Here is a 9,480-nt window from a genome sequence, read left to right on the forward strand (position 1 = left end):
TTTTTTGGTTGTGGCTAAGTGAAGTGTGTGAATTTGTGATTTTTGAGTACAACAGTAAGTATTTATTAAATTATGAATAGAAATTAATTGTGTTTCAGATAAAATGTATTATTTCCCAAAAATTTGTAGAAGACGGATGCAAATTTACTTTTAAAATAATTTTAACAAAATTTTTCCTGTTTATCGCAAAGTGAAGTGTGTGAATATGTGATTATCTCGAACATTTAAATTAAAACTTAAATTTAATTATTGAAGTTCAAAAAATAATATTTTTAAAAACTTGTAATATTATTAGGAAATGTCTCAATATTATAAAAAAAAAAAACATTTTAATAACATCAATAATAATTACTTAATTAATAATAGTTTATTAAGTTGCGAGGCGGGAGATCTGTAGTGACGCTAGATTGAGGAATTTTAGAGAATTTTTCGTACATTTCAAATAATTCATCTTAAATTATTTGAATCTTGCCTGACTGCAGGTCTAAACCGCCGGGTCAGTGGAGTGTAAAAGTTGTGGAAATTATTTATCAGAAAATTATGTCATAAAATAATTATCTGCCAAATGGTTTCTTCTTCTTTTGCCGGGTCAAAAAATAAATATGTACAATAGAAACTATTTATTAAATTATGAATAGAAATTAATTGTGTTCTTGTCTAAAAAGATTCGGATTAAAGAGTTGGTCAGAAAAACCTTTAAAAGCTTTTTTGTCTTTTTTGAAAAAACTCAAAATTTTAAGGATTCTGTTTTTAACATACCTATACTAAAAAAATTAAAATTCGTCTTCGGCTCATAAAACTGTGCTGAATTTCAAAGCATTTCGAGCTGTTTTACTTTTTAGGATTCTGTCGAGTTTTTAAAGTTATATTAAAAAAGTTAAATATAAACTTAAACAAAAAAAGGAGGAAAGTATTTGCACAAATACCACTTTTCAGTGTTTTTCAGCAACATTTCCGGGTAAACCACATTATTCTGAAAACGTTTAGTTTCATGTCTAATATTTATTTGTATTTCTCTTTTCCAATTTTCCACTAAATGATTTTGTCATCTCCGTGACACATTATCATTATCGCACTTTTTAATTTAATTCCGAATAGATCAAAAACTCTAGTAGTCAACAACTTAACAATATTCAAGATTTAATATCACAAAATAAAAAAAATCGATTTTTGTAAGCAGTTGTGTTACAAAATAAAAAAATAGATAAAATGAATTATTTTTACAATGAATTTAACCGAAAATGTAGACCTTTTGTCTTAGAAAGGTTGTCATTATTGACAAAGTTTTACACACTCTGTTCATAAATATCTACTTCCATATCAAAATCAATAATTTCCAATAAAAAGAAGAATATTTAAACTCATTAATCATTGATTTCCTCTTTATTCAGCACAACATATACTATACATAAATACATAATAAGCCATTACATCTGAACATAAATTCAAGACATAAAGCTTCAAAATTTATAACAATCATGCCAATATTACTATTTCAAATCTTCATAAATTGCTTGAATATTTAAGTTTCTATTTATTTTTATACATTTTTAATATTTTGTTTCTATACATTTACAAACGCATAAATAAAAAATAATAGTGAATAAGTATATTTTTTATCAAAACATATGTTTGCACTCTCTGATCATGATATGTAGGTTAGCAAGGACTCAGTGTGATCAGTAACAATAAGTAAAACTTTGTTATAAAGTTACAAAAAAATCCTTAGAATCACCAATTTTTTCTAATAATTACGTTGTAATTTGTGCAACAAATACTTACCTAATGAGTGCTGCTCTAAGTTAACCTACATAAAATCAGACTTTTGTTTCTACCTATTATTTTAGCTCGCGTGCTGTAAAAACTCTCAAAATAAAAACTGCCTACAATAATACAATTTATCTATTATAAAACTAAAGTTTCGTATTGGTACAACAATTAAGTACAGGCTGTCCCAGCGAGTTGAAAAAGTCCATTAGTGACCTTTAGATGGTAAAATAAAAAAAATATTATATAGTCCATCGCCTAAAATTATTTTCAACTATACAGCGTGTCTCAAAAATAAGTTACAATACAATATTGTTTCCTTGACCCCTTCATCCTCTATAATGCATTAGTTTATATTATTAAAAAATTGATAAAAGTGTTATGTATCAAAAAACAAGCTTTATTTTCTAATATAAACTTTGAGATAACTATTGCTTTATAAAAATATTTCAAGTTTAACAAAACATTTATAAATGAAATTCTAACGACACAATATAAAAAAGTCCACTTTATGCTGTCCCGAAAATTAAGATTCTCATTTAAAAGATTTTTTTCTTGTTTACTGGGTGTAATTTTGAAGCTAGTTCATCGACTTTTCGAAAACGGTTTTTCATATTAACACCATATTTTTCAATAAGAGACGTAATTATCTCGAAAAATTTAGACAAAAATGTACCGAAAAGTCACCAAATTAAGTGAAAAATAATGAATTTTGCTTGTTTACATCACGTTTTTTTGTAAGATTCTGTTAAAACATATTGAAAATTACCAAATTGGGTTGAAAGTGACCTTTTTTATGATTTTTTGGGCGTTTTAGCACGTTTTTCAATTAAAAATTTACAAAATTATTTCGTCACAAATCGCTAAATTTACTCAAAAATGGTGTTATTTTCACTTTTTTGGATTGTGCTAAAAAATTTGTTCAAAAATAATACTATTTTTCCGTTTTAGGACGTTTTTTAGTCAGAATCGCAATTGTTTTGAAAATTTTCGTCGAAAATGAGGTAAAAAATGAATAAACTATCACGAAACTAAAATTATTTTTGCTTCTTTGGAGAGTTTAAGCATGTTTCGAGCCAAAGGAAAAATCAACTGGTTGCTTTTCCAAACGTTTTAGCAGATTTTTCAATCAAAAGCACAAAACTTCGTCAAAATAAACCGAAAAATCACAATTAATTTGAAAATAATGTTATTTTTGCTTTTTTCAAACATTTAGTTGCGTTTTCAAGTCTAAAACAAAGTTTTTTCTTTAATTCGTGCTAAAAAACATACCAAAATTAATACATATACCAGACTAAATAAAAAACGACATAATTTATGCTCTTTCCGAGCAATTTTAAAACATTTTTCAATAAAAAACGCAATTATTTTGCAAAATTTTGTCAAGAATATGTCGGAAAGTAATTGAATTAAGTAAAAATAGTGTTATTTGTGCTTTTGTGAAAAATAATGAATTTTGTTTGTTTACATCACGTTTTTTGGAAGATTCTGTTAAAACATATTTAAAAATTACCAAATTGGGTTGAAAATGACCTTTTTTTATAATTTTTTGGGCGTTTTAGCACGTTTTTTAATAAAAATTTACAAAACTATTTCGTCACAAATCGCTAAATTTACTCAAAAATGGTGTTATTTTCACTTTTTTGGATTGTGCTAAAAATTTTGTTCAAAAATAATACCATTTTTCCGGACGTTTTTTAGTCAGAATTGCAATTGTTTTGAAAATTTTCGTCAAAAATGAGGTAAAAAATGAATAAACTATCACGAAACTAAAATTATTTTTTCTTCTTTGGAGAGTTTAAGCATGTTTTGAGCCGAAAGAAAAATCATCTGGTTGCTTTTCCAAACGTTTTAGCAAATTTTTCAGTCAAAAGCACAAAATCACATAATTAATCCGAAAATGATGTTATTTTTGCTTTTTTCAAACATTTAGTTGCGTTTTCAAGTCTAAAACAAAGTTTTTTCTTTAATTCTTGCTAAAAAAACAAACCAAAATTAATACATATACCAGACTAAATAAAAAACAACATAATTTATGCTCTTTTCGAGCGTTTTAAAACATTTTTCAAAAAAACGCAATTTTTTCGCAAAATTTTGTCAAGAATACGCCGGAAAGTAATTGAATTAAGTAAAAATAGTGTTATTTGAGCTTTTTTAAATATTAATTTATTATTATTTATTTATTTAAACATATTTTAACACCTTTATCCACTGTTTATTCAACAATTCAAGTTGTACATAACGCCTTTAGGATTTGGTAATTTCATTCCTAATAGAAACCAACACTTAAAAGTCTTTTTCAATAAAAAAATATTGCGAAAAAAATTGTTTTAAAAGAAAATACCAGTTTTCAAAAAAATGTTACATAACACCCTTATCCACTCACTTATTGAATGTTAAATATCTTTTCATTTATCAATTCTAGACATTAAAATTTTATTTTTTTAGATAGACAATTTATCAATATATTAGATACAAAAATAAAAAATAGGGTGTTCCATTAAATTTTTTTAANATTAAATTTTTTTAAATTATTTAACTTTTAACAAACTTCTTAATTTATTAATCTTTACAAATGCAAAACACTAAAAAATTGCTACAGTTTTAAATTCTGTACTTTCTTCTTTGCAGAAGTAAGAAAAAAATTGTTCTAGCTGTCTTAGTTTTTGTGCAATAAATTTTTAAAAAGTGCATGTTTTTGTCAAAAAAAAAACTAAGCGAAACGTAAAAACATTCATTTAAAAAAAACACAATTATGGGACATGCTATATAGTTGAAAATAATTTTAGGTGACATTTTTTTTAAATTTTACAATTTACAAATCACTAATGGACTTTTTCCACTCACTGGTACACCCTGTATATTCAACAGATCAACAACAATTTTCTCAAGCATTCACAGGTCGACTCGCGAACAACTCCTCAACAACATGACTATCAGCTAACGTACTAACATCCCCAACATCTCGATCATTAACCGCCACCTTCCTCAAAATCCTCCTCATTATCTTCCCAGACCTCGTTTTCGGCAACGCTGGTGCATTTTGCACAACATCCGGTTGTGCAAATGGTCCTATCCTCTCTCTAACCAGCTGTTTCAACTCTGTCAACAATTTGTCATCAAACCGCGTCATGTCCGTTGTTGTGATAAAACAGTAAAGACATTCGCCTTTAACCGGATGCGGTTTGGCCACAACCGCTGCTTCGGCAACACTGGGATGTTCGGTTAGAACCGATTCCACTTCAGCGGTTGACATTAAATGGCCTGAGACGTTCAACATGTCATCGACACGGCCTGTGACCCATAAGTACCCATCGGCGTCGCGACGCGCCCCATCACCGGTGCAGTAATAACCGGGGAATTTTGAGAAGTAGGTGGTTTCGTAGCGGGGGTGGTTGTTGTAAAGGGTGCGCATTAGGCCGGGCCAAGGACGGGAGAAAACGAGGTAACCTTCACCCTCGCCCTTTATTTCGTTGCCGGATTCGTCCAAAAGGGCGGGTTGGACGCCAAAGAAAGGGAATGCCTTTAAAAAACACAAATTTTAGAGCAAATGAGCAAGATCCACAAAAAAACCGTAGTTTTTTCTATTTTTTTTTTATTTAATTTTACTCGTTTCTTAGTATTTCAAGCTTCAGTTTCTTAATTTTTCAGCGTTTCGGCTTTTTAGTTTATTAATCTTTTAGTTTCTCTCACCACTCTTAATCCAATGTTTCAGATTATTAGTCTTTCAGCTTTTCATTTTTTTACTTTCTTAGTTTTTCAGTGTTTCAACATTTCTCAATCTTTCAATCAGTTTATATTAGTTTCACAACATTTCAGCTTTTCAGTTTTTTGGGCTAAATACTTTTTTTCAGTCACTCGATCTCTCAGTTTCTTAGTTTTCTAAAGCTTCAGCTTTTTAGTCACTTAACTTTTCAGGTCTTTCGATCTTTTAGTATCTCAGAGTTTCAGTTTTTCAGCTATTGAGTTTATTAGTTTCTCATAATTTTTCAGTCTCCCAGTTTTTTAGTTCACTAATCGTTCAGTTTTCAATTTACTAATTTTTAGTTTTTCAGTATTTCTTTAGTTTACAGTTTCCCAGTATTTTTAGTCTTCTAGTTCTCAGTATTTCAGCAAAGAGTGAAAGCAGTCACTTTTTTTCATAGTTTTTTAAATTTCAGATTTTTATTTTCTCAGCTTTCTTTATTTTTTGATTTAATTTCACTCGTTTCTTAGTATTTCGAGCTTCAGTTTCTTAGTTTTTCAGTCTTTCAGCTTTTTAGTTTATTAATCTTTTAGTTTCTCACCACTTTTAATCCAATGTTTCAGATTATTAGTCTCTCAGCTTTTCAGTTTTCTACTTTCTTAGTTTTTCAGTGTTTCAGTTTTTCTCGTTCTTGATCTTTTAGTTAGTTTTTCAGACAGTCAGTTTATATTAGTTTCATAGCATTTCAACTTTTCAATTTCTTGGGCTAATTACATTTTTCAGGCTAATTAACTTTTCAGGTCTTTCGATCATTTAGTATCTCAGAGTTTCAGTTTTTCAGCCATTAAGTTTATTAGTTTCTCAAAATATAAAATTCTCAGTTTATTAGTTTCTCATAATATAAAATTCTCAGTTTCTTAGTTTTCCAGTGTTTTAAATCTTCAATCTTCCAGTTTTTTAATTTTCTAATTTTTAGTTTTTCAGTATTTCAACTTTACAGTTTCCCCGTATTTTTAGTCTTTTAGTTTCTTAGTATTTCAGCAGTCACTCTTTTTCATAGTTTTTTCAATTGCAGATTTTTATTCTCTCAGCTTTTTTTATTTTTTGATTTAATTTCACTCGTTTCTTAGTATTTCAAGCTTCAGTTTCTTAGTTTTTCAGTCTTTCAGCTTTTTAGTTTATTAATCTTTTAGTTTCTCACCACTCTTAATCGAATGCTTCAGATTATTAGTCTCTCAACTTTTCAGTTTTCTACTTTCTTAGTTTTTCAGTGTTTCAGTTTTTCTCATTCTTGATCTTTTAGTTTTTCAGACAGTCAATTTATATTAGTTTCACAACATAACAACTTTTCACTTTCTTGGGCTAATTACATTTTTTCAGTCACTCGATCTCTCAGTTTCTTAGTTTCTCATTATTTCAGTTTCTCAGTGTTTCAATAAAGACCAAAAATATAAATAGTTTCTTAGTTTTCTAGAGCTTCAGCTTTCACTTAACTTTTCAGGTCTTTCGATCTTTTAGTATTTGAAAGTTTCAGTTTTTCAGCCATTGAGTTTATTATTTTCTCATAATATAAAATTCTCAGTTTCTTAGTTTTCCAGTGTTTCAAATCTTCAATCTTCCAGTTTTTCAATTTTCTAATTTTTTTGTTTCTCAGTATTTCAGCAAAGAGTGAAAGCAGTCACTCTTTTTCATAGTTTTTTCAATTTCAGATTTTTATTCTCTCAGCTTTTAAGTTCACCGATTTTTCAATCTTTAAGTTTCTCAGAGTTTCAGTTTATAAGTTTCTCAGCATATAAGTTTCGTAATTTCTTAGTTTTTCAATGTTTGAAATTTTTGGTTTCCTAGTTTTTCAATATTTCAGTCTCTCAGTTCCTTAGTTTTCCATTGTTTTAGATCTTCAATCTCTCAGTTTTTCAGTATTATAATTTCTTAGTTTCTCAGTCTTTTAGTTTCTCATTGTTTCACTAGAAATTACTGAAAGTAGTTATTCAGTTACATAGTTTCTTAGTTTTTCAATATTTCAGCTTTTCTCAATCCTTCGACTGAGTTTTTCAGACAGTCATTTAGCATTTCAATTTCTTAAGCTAAATACTTTTTTTCAGTCTCAGTGTTTCAATAAACATCAAAAATATAAATTATTTCTTAGTTTTCTAGAGTTTCAGCTTTTTATTCAGTTAACTTTTCAGGTCTTTTAGTATCTCAAAGTTTCAGTTTTTCAGTTTATTATTTTCTCACAATATAAAATTCTCAGCTTTAGTTTTCCAGTGTTTTAAATCTTCAATCTTCCTGTTTTTCTAATTTTTAGTTTCTCAGTATTTCAGCAGAGTGAAAGCAGTCACTCTTTTTCATAGTTTTTTAGTTTCAGATTTTTAGTCTCTCATCTTTTAAGTTTCTCGATCTTTCAATCTTTTAGTTTCAGTTTATATATGTTTCGTAGTTTCTTAGTTTTTCAATGTTTCAAATTTTCAGTTTCCTAGTCTCTCAGTTTCTTAGTTTTTCATTGCTTTAGATTTTCAATCTCTCAGTTTCTCAGTACTTAATTTCTCAGTATTTCAGCTCGGTCTTTCAGTCTTTTAGTTTCTCAGTGTTTCAACACCAATAAGTGAAAGTAGTAATTCAGTTTCATTCTTTCTTAGTTTTTTTCAGTGTTTCAAATTTTTGGTTTTAAAATTTTTCAGATTCTTAATTTGTTAGTTTCTCAGTATTTCAGTTTTGCAGTCTTCTAATCTCTCCGAAAGAAGAAATACTGACATCAAAAATTCGAATTTTGTTTCTCAGAGTAGAATTAAATCACACAAAATAAAAAAAAAAGATTTATAGTCGACTTACAGCAGCTCCAGGTTTCATGGGAGTTGCCCCTGGAAGAGGTGTCAAAACATGACCTCCTGTTTCCGTCTGCCAGAAAGTGTCAACAATAGAACATTTTTCTCTTCCGACTAGTTTGTAATACCACATCCAAGCCTCGGGGTTTATAGGTTCACCCACTGAGCCTAATACTTTTAAAGAGGATAAGTCGACTCTGAAAATAAAACAATATCTTATTAAACATAATGTGCGAACAAAAATTTAACAAGAATTTTTTTATAACGAAATGAAAATAATTATTTAATTTTTTGACAACAATTTGCTTACCTTTTAACTAGATCATCTTCAAATTTCATTAAAGCTCTAATGGCAGTGGGTGCAGTGTAAAACTGACTAACTTTATATTTTTTCACGACTAGCCAGAATCTGTCATTATTTGGATAAAATGGAGTTCCTTCATACTGAAAAAAAAGAGAAATTAGAAAAAAATACCGAGTGTTTTACATTTTCGTGCAATTACGTGATATAATAGAATAAAAGAATGTTTAACATAATGCTCCTAACATTTTTGCAGTTTTCAGGCAATTTTCAGAAAAAAATCTCCGTTCTAAAACGTAAAAATTGACTGAAAATTGATTCAAAAAGTCGTACTTTTCTATAAATTGATTTTTTCAGTTTAAAAAAATTGAAATCCCACTTTTTAATGATGAAATTGCTATTTTCATCCCAAAAAAAAAACAACATAAAATATTAAATCTTACCTGAAAATGTTTTTTTTATTCCAGGTATCATATAAAATCTCCCCTCGTAAATTAATTCATCAAAAATTAATATCAGTGGAGATATCTATAGATTAAGTGTGCTATTATTGTAGCCGTGTAATCCATTAATGATATACATACACATTTTTTTGTTGCCTTTTACTAAATTACAATAATTAACAACTAATTAACACTTATACTATCTAACATTTATAAAGTAAGTAACTGTGCACCAATCACGTGTGCGCATTATTGATCGTTGCAAAAATACGATATGCAACCAAATATATTATTAAGTTGAAAAACTAGAATTCCATTAAATAAATAATGATAAAATATTTTTTATTAAGGGTAAAATAAATAAAATATATACATAGATAAAAAAAATTAAATTTATTTTGTTAAAACTTGCAATAATTTAATTTATAATTTTTTTAATTTTTTTTTTTTTTTGATTTTATC

At 27.8% G+C, this 9,480-nt stretch overlaps 1 protein-coding gene across 3 annotated transcripts in view; it reads right to left on the reverse strand.

The window, feature by feature from the left end:
• Nucleotides 1–4,509: 4,509 nt before the first annotated feature.
• Nucleotides 4,510–9,480, reverse strand: part of LOC123006854 (acetyl-coenzyme A synthetase) — a 30,677-nt gene continuing 25,706 nt past the window's right edge. For all 3 annotated transcript variants that reach the window (XM_044401725.1, XM_044401735.1, XM_044401715.1), the window contains 3 exons: nucleotides 8,585–8,718; nucleotides 8,282–8,471; nucleotides 4,510–5,290 (listed from right to left, as the gene is read on the reverse strand). In XM_044401725.1, coding sequence (XP_044257660.1) covers nucleotides 4,655–5,290; nucleotides 8,282–8,471; nucleotides 8,585–8,718 — 960 coding nt within the window. In that variant the 3' untranslated portion in view covers nucleotides 4,510–4,654. The remainder of the gene's footprint in view (nucleotides 5,291–8,281; nucleotides 8,472–8,584; nucleotides 8,719–9,480) is intronic.

The sequence above is a fragment of the Tribolium madens genome, unplaced genomic scaffold, assembly GCF_015345945.1.
Source record: "Tribolium madens isolate multiple individuals breed KSU strain unplaced genomic scaffold, Tmad_KSU_1.1 Scaffold_11;HRSCAF=98;Tcas5.2_LG3b, whole genome shotgun sequence".
Classification (NCBI taxonomy): domain Eukaryota; kingdom Metazoa; phylum Arthropoda; class Insecta; order Coleoptera; family Tenebrionidae; genus Tribolium; species Tribolium madens.